The 18,735-nt window shown below is 52.9% G+C and overlaps 1 protein-coding gene across 1 annotated transcript in view; it reads left to right on the top strand.

The window, feature by feature from the left end:
* The first annotated feature begins 6,268 nt into the window (after nucleotides 1-6,268).
* HS6ST2 (heparan sulfate 6-O-sulfotransferase 2) overlaps nucleotides 6,269-18,735 on the top strand; it is a 136,782-nt gene continuing 124,315 nt past the window's right edge. Inside the window, exon 1 of the mRNA XM_026111079.2 lies at nucleotides 6,269-6,948. Coding sequence (XP_025966864.2) covers nucleotides 6,437-6,948 — 512 coding nt within the window. The 5' untranslated portion in view covers nucleotides 6,269-6,436. The remainder of the gene's footprint in view (nucleotides 6,949-18,735) is intronic.

An 18,735-nucleotide genomic window follows, 5' to 3' on the forward strand; every position in this document is an offset into this window, starting at 1 on the left:
GAAGAGGAGATTTGTTAGCTCTTCTTATTTAAGCCTTGTTGGACTAGGTTCTACGAGCCACATGGCAAACGCTCGACTCTCCAGCCTGCTAGTGCCAGGTAATTCTTCCTCCAAGAGCCGAGTTTGATTTAGAAAGCTTTGGGGTTAAATCCTGCCTCAGATTTGACTGAGCACCCTCAGTGTGCAACAGCCAAAAGCATGGTTGGAGCGAACAGTTTTGGGACAAACCTCAGGGTGTTCACAAGTCAGCGTAAATCTAAAGCAGGCAGGAACAGGAGGCCTCCCCGGAGGAACAGGCTCGCTCTCTAATCCCCGGGCAAACACAGAAATAAAGCCGAGCCAGCCTCCCTGGTGAATGCCAGCCAGCGGATCCCTCCAAAAAAGAGAAATACAGCAGAATATGCCCCGTTTGGCTCAGCCTTGAGGAGCAAGAGCTCATGTTGGCATCAAACGAGAGAGGGAAAGAAGAGGCTGCTGCGTCCTGCTGCACGAGCCAGACGGGCACCGTGGCAGCCCCATCCCTTCCCAGGGGAGGCACCGGCCTCGAGCAACTCCCCAAAATCCGCCTTCCCGCCCACGGGGTGAATGGAGACCCGGCCTGGGGGCACGTGCGCTCCCCTCCCGCAGCTCCGTGCTGGCTGTTAGCAGAAGAAAGGGATTGCAAAGGGAATTTCTTCAGCCGTACTCCAGCAGCAGATTAAAATAGCTGCTACTATTTTAATTCCGAGAAGCGGCAGCTCCCGCACGCGCAGGACTGGCAGCAAGAGCAGCGCCCGCCGGGAGCGGGTGAGGAGGGCAGCCGGCTTTTAGGTAACGCAAACGCGGGGCTGTCGCCAGCGGATCAGCCCTGGTAAAATGTTGTCCCCAGCCATTTGACCCAACCGGCTAGAATTTAGGATCAGAAGAGATAAAATCAGCCCTCCCTGCTTTTCTTTGCTATTGCAAAGTGCTGTAACACCATGAACCTTCAGTGTTCTCAGAACAAGAAATTGCTGTGCTCGATACTCTTTGCCTCATTTATACACAGCCCAGCTGGCCTTTATCTGCTGAATTCTGTTGAGGTTACATCTAAATTGTAACTATTGGTTTTATTTTTTTATTCCAGAAATTTCAGTGCGATACAACATGAATATTGCGTTTTCCTGTGCACTTGTGACTGCGGAGGAGGATGTTACAGAGAAAGGTGAGCTTTCTCTTTTTCAGGAATGCTTTTAGATGTAAGTGGAAAGTGAAAGTCTTGCTTTGTCCCTTATTTTTATTTTATAGGTGGATGCTCGGTGTAGGCACTTCTGCAACTTGCAGAATTATGTCTGAAATAATGAAAGGGAAGAAAATTTATCTTCATGTCTTCAGCAATTGTGAATTATTTATTTGCTATCCCTGGTAAATCAGCTTTTGCAAAATCTCACCGCGAAACAAAAGCATTTCTTTGTTTCACTGGGCTGCGAGATCGCTCCCCGAAGATTCGTCTGCACGGCTGCTTGTGAGGCTCGGGGCAGGAACTGACCCTCGAGCTCCCTTTGTTTTATTTGATGAGGCTTCGGGTTCTTCTCACTTCACATTCATTTATTCTTACACAGATTGAGCAATTACATGAACTCATCTGCGGAAACTGAGGACCCCTTCCTGCAATCCTCACTTGTGCACGTGATCCCCTCTCATGCAGATTAATCCCCCAAGACTCTGCTGCCCAAATTTGGCACCGATTTCAATATGCAAATATTTATATGGCATTGTAGGTGCAGTCTGTACACAGAATGACACCAAATTAAGATAAATCCATATTACGAACTCTTGGACTGATTGAAGAGTGTCCCCACAAAAGGGTGGTACCAGTTTAACCAAATCACTTTAGAAACCAACATAATTAAACTGGTGTAGTTTCACTGTGGAGGGTGGATCTCATACAAATTCTTGAATGCCTTTGGACCAGATCCTGCTGTATTTACTTCTCACAGGACACAGGAGTACCTAAGGAAATGGACTGCAGTATAATATTGTGCTGTATTCCCACTGTTCCTTTCAAGGCCACATGAAATTATTTCCTCCTTAGTCTTAGGAAGATGCAACACACATTTTTATGAGAGCTTTACATCTTTTCTCTCCAATGTGAAACTACTGCTGACGAGCGTTTTATGCTATATGAGGCAGGCACTTATCTACCGTGGCTTGGCGAATGCTGCAGTTTTGTTCGAAAGTAGGTCAGGTTCCCCAGGTGTGCGTTATACAAGGGACAAGGGGAACGGCGAGGCTGGCGAGCGCGGCGCCCCGCTCGGCCCCGGGGCTGGGAGCGCGCTGGGGACCGGGGGCTGGAGCGGGGTTTGGGAGGGCCAGCGCCGCTTCTGCGTGCCAGCCAGCTGGTCTCCTTCGCACCGGGCACAGAAATGCCGCTTGGACCATATGGTCTGCACCCGCACCAGCGTTTTGCTGGCTCACACGCTGTCTAATCCCTACTTAGCCGCCCATAAGCACCTCCAAAGAGATGCCCCCTGCACCTCTCCAATAATCTCTTACAATGCCCCGTTGCTCGTTGGCTCTAGCGCCAGATGGCATTAATATACCCATCACTGTAATTATCCAGGCAACAGCGGCAGGAGCAGCAAAACTGTCCCGGCGTCCCACTTCTCCCGCTGACGCAGAGGCACGCTTGAAAGACTGCCTTCCTCCCCACGGCTCCTGCTCCCTAGGCTTGTCCCAGGCTGTCCTCATCAAAAGGGAATTTGATGTTTCAGCAGTTTCCCAGCCAATTTCATGCTGGGATAAGAATCAGTGGTGACGAGACAGCGTCATTTATTTGCTCGCTGACTGGTGCCCAGAAGCTTGGTACGTGCTGATGCCAGGCCCTCATCAGGACCTCATACAAAACCTTTTGCTGGACGGACACCTGTGTGAGAAATGGAAATACTGTTCATGCTGCGTACCTCGAAAGCTAGCCTGCCTTTTGTCCGGCTCCAGCTGCACACGGAAAACCAAGGTTCATTGCGATGAGCGGCTTGGCGACGGATGGGTGCTGATGCCACGTGCTGGGAAGTGGGTGCTGCCGAAAGGTTCCCGCACCCAGCGAACGCTGCGCAAATGCTTCCTACCGAGTCCATCTTCCCACAGGTGATTCCTGCAAAGTTTATTTAATGGTCAGGCAGCAGCGAAATCGAACCGTGAGAGATTACCTCGCAATCTCCGGAGAGTCCTTTGAGTTTGCAGGTCTTTGCATCAAGCCTTTAGAGGCTGCTCATTTTCCCGCATGCCCAAAGGGCTTTGATCAATCTTTGTGCTCAGTAAGGCAAGATCTATAGGCAGAGGTAATCACTGTACCGGGTGAATAGTTGGAAAAACAGATGTTTTGGGGGACCCCAGGTACTGCCGGACCCACCGCCCGATCTGGAGCGAGAGCTCACACTCATGTCACGTGCCCCCGGTCTCAGGAGCGGGCAGTGGCGATGCCGCGGTGACAAGGAGCAGGGCTTTGCGGGGTCCGATGCTCGTGTTACAAGGCAAATGCAAACTCGTATTATTCCTTTGATTAGCTGCTCTCTGATATGTCAAGGCCATGAATAATCAAGCCTCATTTTCTAATTAGTTTTACTCATCACCCTGCTGCTCCAGGCCTTTGCTCATTTGCATACCCTTTCTCTAGGGAAGGGCCTCGTTCGGGGGGGGGTCCGGGGAAGCCCGGGCCCCGGCTCGCCCAGGCTATAACAACTTGGCTTATAATGACTCTGGAGTTTCCCCGCTCTCGGGCTGGCTTGTCCCTCCGCGCGATGCCAGAGCCCTGCTTGCAGGCCCTCCCGTTGCTCCTGTGCTTCTCCACCATTTCTGGGCGTTGTTTCCTTAGGGAATGGGGGTGACGGGAGGTGCTGGCACTGCCTGTCTGTCCCCCACCAATAACTTTGGACTCCGTTATCAGACTTCAGCCCCGACGGAGGAGATAGTGGAACCGTGAGAACGCAGAGGTCCCTTGCAAAGGTCCCTGTAAGGCTTGAGGCACGGCGCTTTGTATCCACCTCTCGCTGGGCAAATACCCGGTGGGATCTCCCGCTCCCGCTGGAGATTTTTTTTTTTTGCAATGACCCTTGCAAATCCTCCGGACTGCTGCTCCCAGCCTGCCCCTGCCGCCTGCGCGAGCCCGGATCGCGGGCTGTCTCCCCGCTGCCCCTTGGTCTGGGTAGACCCGACCCACACTAAAACAGCCCCAGACTCATCACATCGGTCCTCAGCAGCGGGGAGGAGGCCGTGGCGGGCGGCAGCTGCAGCCGGGGGAGGCCGGAGGGGACTCTTGTTTCTGCAGCGCCTCAGCAAGCGTCGCGCGTCCCTGGATCAGAGCTAGGGAGCATCATTTACACACGCCGGGCGAGGAGGCGGCAGACGGGAGCCCATCATTCATCAGCGAAAGGATGATCATTGTTTGTTTAGCCCATTCCAAAATAATGGCTCTGCTGGGAATGCCAGCCCCGTATGCATCATATCTTTTATAGTATATATTAATTTAGTGTAGACATTAGGCCATCATTATTCCCTCCTTTTAATCCTTACATATTAGCATTCAGGATCTGTTTTAACTCAGCACACATCTTTGTTATTTCATAATGTAAAATAAATAAAGCTGGAAGCGAATGCATTTTTTTATATCAACGACTGTGAGAGAGTGATGGATATAAAGCACAGAAACATCTTTATAATTTTAAAGCTTGAATTTCAGAACACAGCATTTTCATTAAACAGTGCAATCCATTCATTTTGGAGAGACAGATATAAACAGAAGCAAATTAACTCAGTGGTTCTCATGCCTAGATTCTTTGTGACAAAATTGCCTATTATTGTGAGTATAAATGTTTTCAAAATATTAGAGACAAATGGAAAAAAATTGGGAAGAGAGGATAGGTTTCTCGAGGATAAAGACATCTCCTCTGAATGCCACAGGTACCTGGCGAAATAACTTGGAGCAAATTGCAGGAGCAGTGAGAGGGGAGGAGGGAGGCCTTTTTTTCCCCTCTTTATGATGAATAAAGGTCTGAGAGAGTGTTTGCAAATTGCCTTCTTGCTGGCTGCTGTGCATATCAGAAACGCAGCTCTCGGCTGGTTGGTGGGCCGGGGAAATGGAGGCCCCGCGAGCAATGGGAGAGCGAAAGCGGTGGAGAAGACCTGTCCCTCCGCTGGCTCGCCGGGGCTCGGAGCGCTTTCCGGACGCGGCCCGCTTTGGGAGCTGGTGCCTGCCCGTGGGCGAGGCCCTGCCGCAGGGCTGAGCATCACTCGCGTGGAAATACGCAGAGGACTTTAATCAGCGATAAACCCAGAGTGCTCGTTGTTACTGTTTCCTTTACTGACCGCTCGCCCTGTGCTTTTGAGAGACAACCGTGCTGCCTCTCCGGCCGGGGAGCACGGGGAGAGACGCCGAGGAGGCTCATCGGCTGCTTTTGGATGCCGTTTCCGAGAACGAGAGCAGGGCTGTACGTGCTGCCGTGCAGCCCCGAGTGCGCTGGGCCCGGAGCACGGCGCAGCGTGGGACGGGACCGCGGCCTGAGCACGGTGCGCCCCGGTGCCAGACTGCAGCTGGGGCTGGAGCAGTGCCGTACACCCGGTGCCGCAGCGTGCCCAGAGCCCGGCGCAGTGTGGCACACCCGCTGCTGGAGCATGCCTGTGACAGCTCCGTGCACCGGGTCCCGGATCATTCCCAGGGCCTGGGGCAGCTCCGAGCACCTGGTACCGGATCATTCCCAGGGCCTGGGGCAGCTCCATGCACTGGGTACTGGGTACTGGAGCATTCCCAGGGCCTGGGGCAGGTCTGTGTACCCGGTCCTGGAGCATTCCCAGAGCCCGGGGCAGCACCATGCACCTGATGCAGCGCCATACGCTGTATTGGAGTGTGCCCAGAGCCCGGTGCAGCTAGACCGTGCCTGGTGCAGTTCCATGCACCCGGTCCCGGGGCATTCCCAGGGCCTGGGGCAGCTCCGAGCACCCGGTCCCGGATCACACCCATAGCGCCGTGCAGCTCCGTGCACCCGGTCCCAGAGCATTTCCAGAGCTCGGGGCAGCTCCGAGCACCCGGTCCCGGATGATTCCCACGGCCCCGTGCAGCTCCGAGCACCCGGTCCCGGATGATTCCCACGGCCCCGTGCAGCTCCGAGCACCCGCTCCCGCCCCATTTCCGGAGCCCGCAGCAGCGCGGGGAGCCCCGGCCGCGCCGGCCCCGGGGGGCGTGGCCTGCGCGGGGGCGTGGCCTGCGCGGGGGCGTGGCCTGCACGGCGGGCGGAGCCTGGCGGGGGCGGGGGGGCTCCGGCGCGCGGCGCGGCGCGGGGGCTGCCGGGAAGGGCCGGCGGCGGCGGCGGGGCGGCGATGGCGGCGGCGCGCGGCCGGGGCGGCCCCCCGCGGCGGCGGCGGCGGCGGAGGAGGCTGTGAGCGGCGGCGGCGATGCGCGGCGCTCCCGGGCGGCCCCGCGACGATGGAGGACCGGTCGCACAAGGTGCTGCTGGCGCTGGTGATGCTGTTCCTCTTCGCGGTGATCGTGCTGCAGTACGTGTGCCCGGGCACCGAGTGCCAGCTGCTGCGGCTCCGCGCCCTCAGCCCCGCCGCCGCCGCCGACCCCTACCGCGCCGAGGACGAGACGCCGGCGCGCTTCGTGCCGCGCTTCAATTTCTCCGCGGGCGACCTGCTGCGGCGGGTGGACTTCAACATCAAGGGCGACGACCTGATCGTCTTCCTGCACATCCAGAAGACGGGCGGCACCACCTTCGGCCGCCACCTGGTCCGCAACATCCAGCTGGAGCAGCCGTGCGAGTGCCGCGCCGGGCAGAAGAAGTGCACCTGCCACCGGCCCGGCAAGCGCGAGACCTGGCTCTTCTCCCGCTTCTCCACCGGCTGGAGCTGCGGGCTGCACGCCGACTGGACCGAGCTCACCAACTGCGTGCCCGCCGTGGTGGACAGCAAGAAGGAGGTGCGCCTCCGGCCCTCCAGGTGAGACGCCGGCGGGGCCCGCCGCCTCCTCCGGGCCCGGGGGGGACTGTCCGGGTGCCCCCTCGGGGCCCCGGGGCTGCGTGTCCGGGGGGCCCCCCCGGGGACTGTCCGGGTGCCCCCTCGGGGCCCCGGGGCTGCGTGTCTGGGGTCCCCCCCCGGGGACTGTCCGGGTGCCCCCTCGGGGCCCCGGGGCTGCGTGTCTGGGGTCCCCCCCCCGGGGACTGTCCGGGTGCCCCCTCGGGGCCCCGGGGCTGCGTGTCCGGGGTCCCCCCCCGGGGACTGTCTGGGTGCCCCCCCGGGGACTGTCCGGGTGCCCCCTCGGGGCCCCGGGGCTGCGTGTCTGGGGTCCCCCCCCGGGGACTGTCCGGGTGCCCCCTCGGGGCCCCGGGGCTGCGTGTCCGGGGGGCCCCCCCGGGGACTGTCCGGGTGCCCCCTCGGGGCCCCGGGGCTGCGTGTCCGGGGTCCCCCCCCGAGCTCCCTGCCCGGGGTCCCCCCCGGCGCCTGTCCGAGGTCCCCGCCGGGGCTCCGTGTCCGGGGAGCCCCCTGGGAGCCTTTCCTGCTACCCCCCCGGTGCCATCTCCGTGCCCCTCTCCCGAGGGGGCTCCCGGCTTCATCCCCCTGGCGCTCCCCCCCAGGCTCCGGAGCCCGCCCAGGGTGCCCCCCCCGCAGCTGCCCTGGGGCCGTTGGTGGGGGGCTGAGGTGCAGCCCCCCAGCCCCGTGGGGAGCTGCCCAGCGGCTCCCTCCCTGCCCCGCTCTGCTCCGGGGTCTGCAGCAGAGACCACCGGCTCGGCCCGGGCCCACCTCACCTGGCCCAGACATGGGGTGCCCCTCGGAGCCCCCGGGACCGCCACGGTGCCAAGTGCCAGTCCTGACACCCGCAGGCAGCACCGCCTCGGAGGCCCGGCAGGATGGGCAAAGAAACCCCTGGACCGCCCGGATGCCTTTGTACCGGAGGTGCCGGTCCGGTGCCTGTGCTGCGAGCACCCAGCCGGTACCCGGCGCCCCGGGACGGGCAGGCTGCGGTCGTGGGCCAGCCCTGGCAGCACCGGGACCGGAGCGCGCTCCGGAGCCCAACCGCCTGGCATCGCCTTGGCGGGGCAATCGTGCCGCAAGTGCAGTTTGCTTCGGGCTGCTGACCAAAACGAAATCCGCCGTGTCTCTCTGCTGCAAGTTAGATGTTTTAAATGATACCCACGGGCTGTCGCAATTACGGAGATGTCTGTGAGCCACTGATGGAGAAAGTCCAGGAGTTGCTGTGTCTGGTCGTTAGCACCAATGAGCCTCTCGTGCAGCAATGTGCAAACAGGCCTGAACTGCCCCGGTGGCTCTGGAGGTCCTGAGTGCATCTTCCACGTTGCTCAGGGAAGCGAGGGTCCTTGGCCTGAGATCTGCGCCTGAGCTTTTCTGTCCCTGCCAGATCCCCCTGTCGTGCTAAGGTACACGTGCGGTGGCCCCTGTGTGCGCCAGAAATAAGCACTGTGCTTAGGAGTGTTTGTGAACCACAGTATTTTGCTACATCTGAAGTTTAGCTTATGTAAATGTTGGCCTTGCAAAGGTTACTCTTAGGACTGAGTGTTACCTGCGAATATTTACATTGTCCTTCAGCCCTAACCTTGTTTATTTTGGGTTTGCATTCTGAATTTTGGTGGCGCTGACTGCTCTTTTTGTCCTTGCGCCTTCTGCTGAAGTTGATAACCTGAGCTGACTGCTGCTAGCTGTTGTCTAAATGCCGTCCCTGCCTTTCCGAAGCCCAGCTGGCCGGGTCTCCTCCTGACCGGCGAGGACCCGCTCCCGGAGCTCTGTGGTTACAGCATACCTTCGGTTGTAACACACCGAGGAGCTCATCCACGGCTGTGCGTGCAGCTGTAGTACGCAGCAGAACGGCTTGGGGATTTTGGTGTCCTTTTGCATTACTTTGAGAAATTAGAAACTAGGATATCACTCCTATTGTGCTGTTAGACTAATGGCAGGTCCCCTCACAATGAGGTACTGTTATATTTCATGCTATCTGAAGTCAAGTCTAAGCGCAGATTCACTTGAAATAGAATGCAATTTCCTTCTAGAATTTCTTTTATATAGTGTGACACTACACTGCCATCTAGTAGAAAAATGGTTAGCGTCCTTATCTTCCTGTACTCAAGATGAAGCTCTTCGGGAGACTTGGCTATTGTGCTTCTTGCTCTTTTGTTTTCCCTACTGCTTTAAAATTTAATTGTCTTATTTTTGTGACGCTCCATTTGCAAATGTCAGGAACTAATTCCTTGCCCTCCGGGTCTATTAGCACCTGAATTTCAGGCTGCTGAGCCTTTCAGGCTGTCTGTGTCGTTTATTTTACCTGTCCTATAAATATGTTGTTTGTCAGCAGAAATGGAAATGCATAACACGCTCTCCGTTTTGCTGAATAGCTTCTAGTGATCTTTCTTTCTCTTCCTCTAGAGACGGGCCTGGCCTGCAGAACTGTAGCTGTGAGGCGCGGATTCTTGTCCCTTCCCTAAAGACAGGTCCGTCCAGGCTCAGGGTTAGTCCTGCCCTCCGGGGATAGGGGAGAGTACTTGTCCTGGACCAACAACTGAGGCAGACGGGAACTCCAGGCCTTGGAAAAATGAGGTTTTTTTCTGTGGCTTTTGGTTTTGTTTTTTTCCTGTTGGATTACTGAACCTGCTTTTCTTCTGTGTCGAGATGGAAGTGGTACGTGCACCTGCCCAAGAGTTCAGGGTGGTGGTTCCTCGTCCAGCAAAGCCATGTACGTCAGCATAACTGACTTCTGAGAGGTTGCTAGGCCTCCTGGTTTAGGATCGAAGCTAAGAGAGGGGCATGAAAGTGAAGCTGTGATGCTCTTGCATTGGGTAGAGGTCTGTTCTCTAAAAGGCTCTGAAATGATGTTATATTTTTAATAACCTAATTACACAGCTTGCTTAATAGCTACAGTTATTCTCCCAAATAATGTCTTGACAAGCAATTATTTGGACTGAGACTTCTGAATGTTTAAAAATACCGAAAGAGAAGAGAGTTCTTAAATGAACAATAGTCCCTTCAAGCCTTCCCGCCCGTTGTAATATCTTGCGTTTAGTTTTATTTTGCATTCTCGATTTAGCAACGTTCAGCTGACAACTAGTTAATTAGCACCTATTCCTAGCGCCAGTAACAGACGCTAATCTAAGCACTTTTTGGACAGATAATAGCTTCCTTCGGAGCAGCAGTAGGTGCAGGCTGACAGCGTCTGAGCGGAGGAGCCTTGCTGGGCTGCTGTAGCTCCGAGCAGGGCAGCCTGGCTGCCCCGGGGTGGGGAGGACCGGCAGTCCTGGGCAGCCTGGCTGCCCCGGGGTGGGGAGGACCGGCAGTCCTGGGCAGCCTGGCTGCCCCGGGGTGGGGAGGACCGGCAGTCCTGGGCAGCCTGGCTGGGCTGGTGCTGATGGGTGGAGGGAATGGCACAGCCTGGTCCCTGGGGTGCTGCAATGCTGAGAGAAGGGGGGCAACTTGGAGGAGTAAGGAGAGGGTGCAAGGCCAGGTCAGGGTGCATCATGGGGGCAAGGAGCGGGATTCGATCAGGAGCAGATGGCTAGCAATGTTTCCTCAAGTGAAGCTTGGCTTGACAAGAGTGGGAATAAATCTTGCATTTATAGTCACGGTGACTGAAAAGGGAAACCTGCTGTAAGGGTGATTTGACTGGCTTGGCAGCTGTGTTCTGTGGTCTGTAGTTACCGTGTTCAGGCTGTCTGGCCTTGTCGGGGAATAGCCAAACGAGTGGTCGGTGTTCCAGCAAACTTTTTGGCTTGCACCTGTGTGTGACTGTTTTGCACAGAGATGTGTGCTGAGAAGCACGGAGAGCCTGCTTGTCTTGAAGCTGCTTAGACTGCTGACTAGCTGGGCCATTCACCAGAAACCTTTTGTTTTATGTAAAAGTCGAGCCTTGTTTTGGAGGTCCAGAGGATGCCCTGTCCTGGGTCTCTAAGGCTCCGCACTAGGTGCAGAGCACTACCATGGCATGATCTAAAGGGATCAGCCTCAAGATTAAGTTGATGAAGAATATAGCGGCCTAGAGCTTCAGGACTGTTGCAAGCTCAGCCTCTGCTCTTAGTCCTGTCTCTATCCTTCCCCTGTTTTCTTTGGGAATGGCAGTGTTGAAGGATAGATTCCTGCACTGAAGCAGTAGAAATACTCAGTATGGCTGCTACAGTATTTGTTGTTTTGGATTTAACATAATAGTGCTTCCCTGTCTCTGAGCACATAGGTCCCCCAAATTTGCTTGGCTATGTCTGTAGTGGTGTCGTTGATTCCTCTCTGGTGGCATCCAGGACCAGGAGGAGGTCGTGTGCTGCTGTGAAGCTGCCAGCGGGCCGACAGTGGGGCGTGTGGTCTAGTCTGGGATGGGACAGGACTCCTCTCGTTAATGGAGCAACGCAGCCCTAACTGCAGCTGTGCTCCTAGAGCAGATCTGTTGATCGGTGCTGGCAAGGCTTGGCTTGAGAGAAGCAGTGTTTTCTGTTGCCCTTCAAGGTGGGTGGAGGTTCCCTCTGAGACAGAGTGGGCCCATGCGTGGCAGCTGTGGCTCCGAGAGGGGAGCTACATGCTGAAGGGTGGTGTGCCAGCTGGAAGAGCAAGGACCATGTGGTGGGATGAGCCTTTTTTGGCTGCTGGGATCCTAATTCCTGCCCAAAAATCTGGCCTGTGCTGCTTGATATGAATCAAGTAGGTAAATAGATCTCCCCGTCCTCCTTTGGGCCCTCATTCCTAGAGGAACGTGAATCTGCATGTGTGAGGAGAGGGATGTTTCCTGTGTGTTTAGGTTACTTATTTATTTATGGGTCCGTGTGGGGAGCATATTCTGCACACATCCCATCCTGCTTGTCTCCTCTTCCCCCAGCGCTGCCTGCCGCTGCCCTCCCCTGTGCCTGTCCTGCCTGGCTTTCCCTGCGGCTTTGCCTCCAGCCTTGTGCTCTTGTCTGGAGCACCCCTGGGGCTGGCAGCCACCTCTCCAGCGCTCTCCTCTGCGGCTGGGGCTGTGGGGCCCGCAGTCTTGCTGCTGTGATTTAAGAGGCTGTGCCAAGCAAAAGCAGGGCGGTGGTGGTCCTTCTCGGCAGGTTGGGCTGCTTCCTGGAGCGGTGTCCTGCTGAGTGTGGGTGCTGACCCCGTGGATGGGGAGGGAAGGGAGCAGCACCAGCACTGGGGCATCTGGTAGTCTCGGGAAAGGGGAGGGGGAAGGCACGGACACAGCTGGTGCTGTGGACACTCTGGATTTGCTGCTTGGGAAACTGGTGCAGTGGGCTGATCGTGGCGGTGGAAAGGAGGAGGTTTGTCTCAGCAGCTTGGCATCAGTGGTGAGAAAGGAGAAATGTGCCTTTTCTTAGCCATGAGTGACTGACTTGGGTTGCTTGATTGATTGTGGAAGCCTCAAAGCTTTTGGCACACCAAACTGAAGCAGCATCCAAAGCAACTGTGTGAGAGAGCATCAGAAAACTGAGATTTCACTGAGCTCCAGCTAATTATTATGGGAAGTATCTACCAAACTTGTCTATAGCAATAAATCCAATGGCGCTATTGCAAGAAACAAAAGGGCCTGGGGTTAGACTGAAAAATGTAATGCGACATGGGAGCAGATACAGATATCTGCACTGTGAGGTGGTGGTGTCCTCACAGGGTGTGAGACGGGGCTGTGGGTAACGGTCAGGCTGTGTTCACGGTCCCTCCTGGCCAGCGTTAAAGGAAAGAGGGGTTGTCCTTTGAGAGGAGAACAACTTTGCAGAGCTGCATCCGGAGCCAGGATTTCTAAGACTGGAAGAAACTTTACACTGCTGGTACAAACGTGTTGGATCAGGAACAGCATTAGTAGCTACTGGATTTTTGGGAAGCTCGTTGCTGGCACCATGTTGTGATTCAGGGCAAAAGCCCCTGGCAATGCCTGGATGTTCTTGTCTTGTCCTTGATGTTACTGTTAAGCTCTTTCAAGTTATATCGTGCGTGTACCTGAAGAGTTGCTTTGAAACTTTTTCCAGCAAACTGAAAGCGTTTGTGTGTGGCTCCTTTGGCCGACCAGATGAATCCCCACGCTGTTGCAAAGGCGGCGGTTGCATCCGCGTGTTTCATACGTTCTGCGGTCCGCTGCGGTGTTGCCTGACTTCTCGCAGAGTCCCTGGAAGAAGGCAGTATAGGTGGAGCACATGTTGCCGTCAGCCACGGGGTTGGTGTAAGATCCTCCTGGAATAGGATATGTGTGCGTGCGCACATCCCTGGGTTTTCCTAACAAGCTGCCTCTGTGTCCTGTTGTGCTTGGAACCTGTTTTACGGCAGGAAATCATGTAATGCTGCCAGAGAGACAAAAATTGTTCTGGAGGCCTTGACTCCAAGGGAGAGGCCTGTTCCACAGCAGCCTTTATGGGAACAGTGAGGCTGGTGCATTGCTGTGCGAGGGAACGAGCTCCTTGTTGAGGACCTGGTTTCACCTGGGACTGTGCTGACCCAAGTGGAATCTGGGGACCAGTTAAGCACTGTAAATCAGTGCAATATCTCTTGTGCTGCTCTGTGAGGGGTTTCGTAGAGTCCTAAGGCTCTGAGGGTTGGGGTTGGTAATCAAGGACAGCTGCTTCCCAGCTTCAGCAGGAGGTGGACAATTTGAAATCTCCGGATGCTGATGGTGCAGAAACTATTTCCGAGGATGCTCCTTCCAGCCTGGGAGCGGTAAACCCCTGCTCACCGGAGTCAGTTGTGTGCCAGGGCTTGCTTCTTACCGCCGCTTTTGTTGTGCGGCCCGCTGAGCTTTCTCTCTGCCCAGCGGCACTGCTCCATCTGCTTACTTCCCGAGTTAGGCGCGATTTAGTGGTTATCGCTTATCTGCAATGTTTGTGATTGAAAGGCTGAAAATGAGAGAAGGGAAAGAAGTGGAAGGGGGTGTATGAGCGTGCATGCATGCGGCTGCGAGGTGGGCGCTCAGGGCGTTTCATGCCTTTGGAGCAAGGGTCTCCCCGGGGGAAATCGCGTGCTGGTGGCTGCACGTTGGGGTCCCCCAGCGTGGCGGTGCCCTTTGGGGGAAGCACCAGCCCCGCCTGCGCTGGCGAGGCCCCCCCCTCCTCAGGAGGGGCAGGGGACAGCCGAGCTAGAGGAGCCGTTTTAAGCGAGCAGATGTGGTGACCTGCAGTAACTTGGCCCCTGGCCAGAGCAGCAGAAGGGTGCCTGCCCTTGAAATACTCATCGGTGAAACTCCCCGAGAAAAGCTTAACAGTTGTGACGCCAAGAAATAGCAGAGCATTTGCAGAGATGCTGCGAGGCCTGAGTGACTCTGTGCCGCTTCATTTATCAGTGGGGTTTGCTAATGACCCTGCTCATTTTGGTTTGGTGGCTGCTGTGGCTGCAAGATAAGATACTGATAGCGCAATGAATATTACCCAGTGACCTGCTAATGTGTTTGCGGCAGCTGAATTTCCCTGTCTGTCTCCCGGTCAGATAGGAGCTAGGCCTGGCGCTGTGGAGTTTGAATCAGCGGGCCAGCCCGGCGTGGCAGGGTGTTATTTTCATAAGTACAAGTAGTTCCTTTACATAATCCCATTACAGGGCCTGACCTTGAAGATCTTGATTATATGCTTTGCATTTTTAAAGTTTGGACTACATGACTTACAAAGGTCTCTGAATTGGTGTTGCTGGTTTTGCAGATAAAGCGGAGCACTTTGTCAAGGACCTCTTAAAGGGATTAAAAAATCATTTTCCATATTAGATCTCTTCAGTTCTCTAAATCTTTAATATAGCGCAAATTGACTTTTTAGTTATTTAAAAGTATATATTTCTTACAGGCTTTTATTTTAAATTCTGAGAATATTTGTGCTTGGGTAAAGCAGAGAGACTATGTATTGAAATATAAATGCCAATTGTTGTAGTAGAGCCAGAAACAAGGCACAGAGAGGATTTCTTGCACTGTTTATCCTATTTGTTATCCAGGTTGGTCCTCCCTAAAGAACAGAGCAGGAATGTGAACCCCAAGGCACAGTGTTGCTGCACTAGGACATGATTATTTTTTTTATTGAAAAGGTGCCTTGCTGTGTTTTTGGGAGTGGGGGGCTTTATAAATATTAAAATGAAACCATAAATACATACTTTAGCTGTATTAAAATACACACAGATTCTGCATTGTGATTCATGTTCACAGCTTTATAACCTTTGACACAGGTTGTCAAATGTACTTTGAACTCAAGCATCACTGATGGATTATTTTTATTAAAAGACATGTTTTAAGTTTAACAAGTTGAGCATCAGTTCTAAGGTATATTAACTGAGATTAATTTGTCCCTCATTTACTTAATCTGAATTGTCAGGAATCGTGTTCTGTACTGATGTAAATGTCAGCAAAAAGGACTTATTAGTAGATTTGATTGCTTTTTAAATTTAACAAGCAGAGATGCACTGGCATGCCTAAGAGAATTGGTCCGTTTCTTGTGAACAGTTCGGTGCTTAATGAATCACTTCAATGTACTTTTCTGAAGGAAAGCAGAGCAATTTAAATGTGCAACGCATTGATTTACCTCAAATGGATGAGGCCTCTGTGTGCAATCCTTAGCATTAATTTACTTTCTCCACAACTGTAATAATAAAGACAGCATTTCAGTACAGTAACAGCCCAAATTAGCTCATGTAGATCATTGCAACTTGCTAGAAAGTTAAATAATAATACGTGGCCAAAAGCTGAATGTGGAGCGGATCTTTGCACTGACTGCAGCCCGCCGTGGCTGGCGGAGGGGCTGATGGCCAGCACAGTCCTGCAAGCGCTGATTGAGTTGAGGCTGTATAAAGAGGAGAAATAAGTGTTTCCAAGGTGCTGATGGTTTCTTGACCTTTTTATGAAAAAAGAAATAAAACAGATGTAATTTGGTGCAACTTTAATAGGTTTTCGGCATGGCTGAGGTCTGTGACTGAGGAAGCAGTACAAAAATCTGCGACTCCAGTAGGTCTGAGCACGCTTTTATTGCCGTAGTAACTTTTCTCTTCCCTCTCCCCTCCCCGTAACATCCAATCTGCCATGCAGTTCGGCTAACTGCATCCTTGCTAGCACAGCCAGAGGCCAGAATGCAAAACTCGGGATAATTCCTTATTTAACCACTTAGCTGCAGAAATGGCATCGCTGCTTTGTTCCCCTCTGTGAGGATGACGGTGGTTAAGCAGCCCGTGCGACTTTCTGGAGTTACCCTGGTATGCTTTTTACATACTGCAGAGGATTAATTCCCCCTCACACTGCTGATTCTTATTGCTGGGCAACTGTCTGCTGAGATGCAGAACGATGGAGCGTCTCCGGCCGCCTTCCTCCCCTGCGGCCCCCTTCCTCGCTCCCGGCTGGGGGCTGGGAAGGCCTGCCGGAGCTGGGAGGTGCCCGGTGGCCTTTTGGGACGAGAGGCATCGAGGTCCAGCCCTGCCTTGCCCCTCCGAGGGGCAGCTTGGAGCCGGCACCGGAGCTGGAGCGTGGACCGCCGCTCGCGCTTGCTTTGCTGATGCTGGCAGTTGCACAGCCTGTTCTGAGACTAATAGGGCAGCGCAGAATTATTCAGGCGTTATTGAAATGAATCATATTTGTGATGAGTAATAAGTAGCAGACTTTGGTATTTATGAATAATTAACACAGTAAAGTTTTTCTCAAACAGACATGAAGAAATGATTTAATTTTTACTGCGAACACTGTAAAATTAATGAAAGATAATTGCGTTTGCTAATGTGAGATGAAGAAGCCAAAGCGATGTATTTTTTTTCTGTATGTAAGTTCATATTGCTCATATAAACAGTGAATGCATAATTCCTTCAATATGTTTTTGCTGGGTGAGACCTGTTTTTCACATCCAGTGTTTTGTTTGTTGAAATAAAAAGTCTATTGGTAAACACTAACTCACTGTTGCTATTTCCATATACTCACGTATCTCTGGGTGGTTAGCGTATATATGCATGTAATGAGATAATGTTTTTGAACGAGTGGTAATTAGGATTAGCTTTTTTCCTCTTTCCCCATTCCAGCCTTGTTCCTCAGCTATTCCTGCTTTTAAAGACAGAATCCATTTAAGATATTGCTTGTATACGGCTTTGAGTGAAATCTCCATTAATTTAGTCTTGAAAAAAATCATTAGCGTTTAGAGACCTGTATGTCATGAGATCCATTAGGGGTGGGACTCAAATCGTGTTATGTCTTGGTTTTCAGCAGCTTATCCAACTCAGAAGGAGCCAAACTTTTGATGTGATGCAACTAAATATATGCAGCTATGGGAGAGATAATCTTGCAGCATTAAATGATTTTGTGCATCTCAATAAAAGCATGAAGAAGACAATGCCTTTCATGAGATCCTTGTAGCAAATGCTCCTAATTTTCCGTAATCAAAAGGACTGTGAAGTTTTGATGCTCTTAGGGGTCCAAGTAGCTGGAAGATCAACTCTTCCTTTATTCCATTTTATGTTGGGTAAAGTAAAACATTGCCAGGCTCCCTCAGATGTAGACAGCAGTGGGACTCCACTGCTGTTTGAGCTCTGGGGTCCTTCAGCAAACACCCAAATTAAGTGAGCAAAACAGTCCTGGGGACTGATCATTTTTTTTCAAGCTTGCATGTGTTCAGAGTAAAGTGACTGCTGTAACCCCCTCTTAAGAAGAACAGTGTTTTTCTGCTCAAAGCTGGAAAACTTGTTTTTAACATAGTTTCTCTTCTAGGGAAACTGAGGAGAGAGAGTTCTTGAACAGATCTGGATAGAGTTAATTTAAATTATCTGTGAAATACCCAAAACTTTGCAGCTTAAACTGATATTTGGGTGGACATACTGAAAATGTTGTCTTCCGTTTTCCTCCTCCTGCTGTGTGTTCACCTATGGGGAGCGGGTGGAGGCATCTGTCCGTGTGATGCTCCCCAAAGAGTCCCAGGCTTCGTTCCTTCTTTAGCTGCTTTCACCAACTGGGGACAGGGAGGAGGAGGTCTGCGAGGCTTTTGCGCTTCGAGAAGCTGTTTGTTTTTCTGTGGGGATGTTGGATCTAATCAGTATAGTGGTTGTGCAAAACGCTCAAGGAAATGTCAGACGCAACAGGATGCGTCTGCCTGATGATAGCCGAGTGACTTGCAAAAATATAAATGGCATAAATTAGGCTTCGACTCTTCTGCTTCGGGTGTGCTGCAAGTCAGTCGCTGATGAGACGGGAAACTTTTGTGTTGGCGTGGTTCCCCTGTCAGGTTTTTTCTTTCCTTTCCTGTACATCTTTAGATGAAAAGTTTGATTGGATTTTGGGGATTTTGCAGTTCCCGGTAACTTTAGGCCAATAAAATATGGAATATGGTTCTGACTGGGAAATACAACTGACTTGAAGGTTAGTTGTTTGGCTTTCCTGGGGGCACTGATGGGGTCTGTCATCTTGTCCCTGGTCTGTGTGGGAAAAACATGGTAGACAGACATGCGCCTGGGATTTGAGGAGGCAGGACTTTATACCTGACTCTGTCACTGAGCTGGGACGAGTCCCATTACTGTCAGCCTCTGCCGAGCTTATCCATTGAATCCAGCTCTTGGCAGCAGGATATCTTGGTGTATATGTAGCATGAAGGTTAGTGGATTTCCTGGCCTGAATGGATGTAGCAGCTCTTCTTAGGTAGAGACATTTTGTAAATATTTTTAAGGGTTTAGTTTGAATTCAGAGAAGGGATTGACGAACTGGGGAAGATCAGAAGTCAGGTATGGTTCTCCTCAAGTGTTTCCTGGTGCACTGGCTCAACGGAAAGCATAGGGAGAAATACTAGGATCTGCTCTCGCTCCTCCTGAAAAGGAAACTTTTGGTTGTGTAACACTAGATAT

This window comes from Dromaius novaehollandiae, chromosome 11 (genome assembly GCF_036370855.1).
Source record: "Dromaius novaehollandiae isolate bDroNov1 chromosome 11, bDroNov1.hap1, whole genome shotgun sequence".
In the NCBI taxonomy this organism is placed as follows: Eukaryota; Metazoa; Chordata; class Aves; order Casuariiformes; family Dromaiidae; genus Dromaius; species Dromaius novaehollandiae.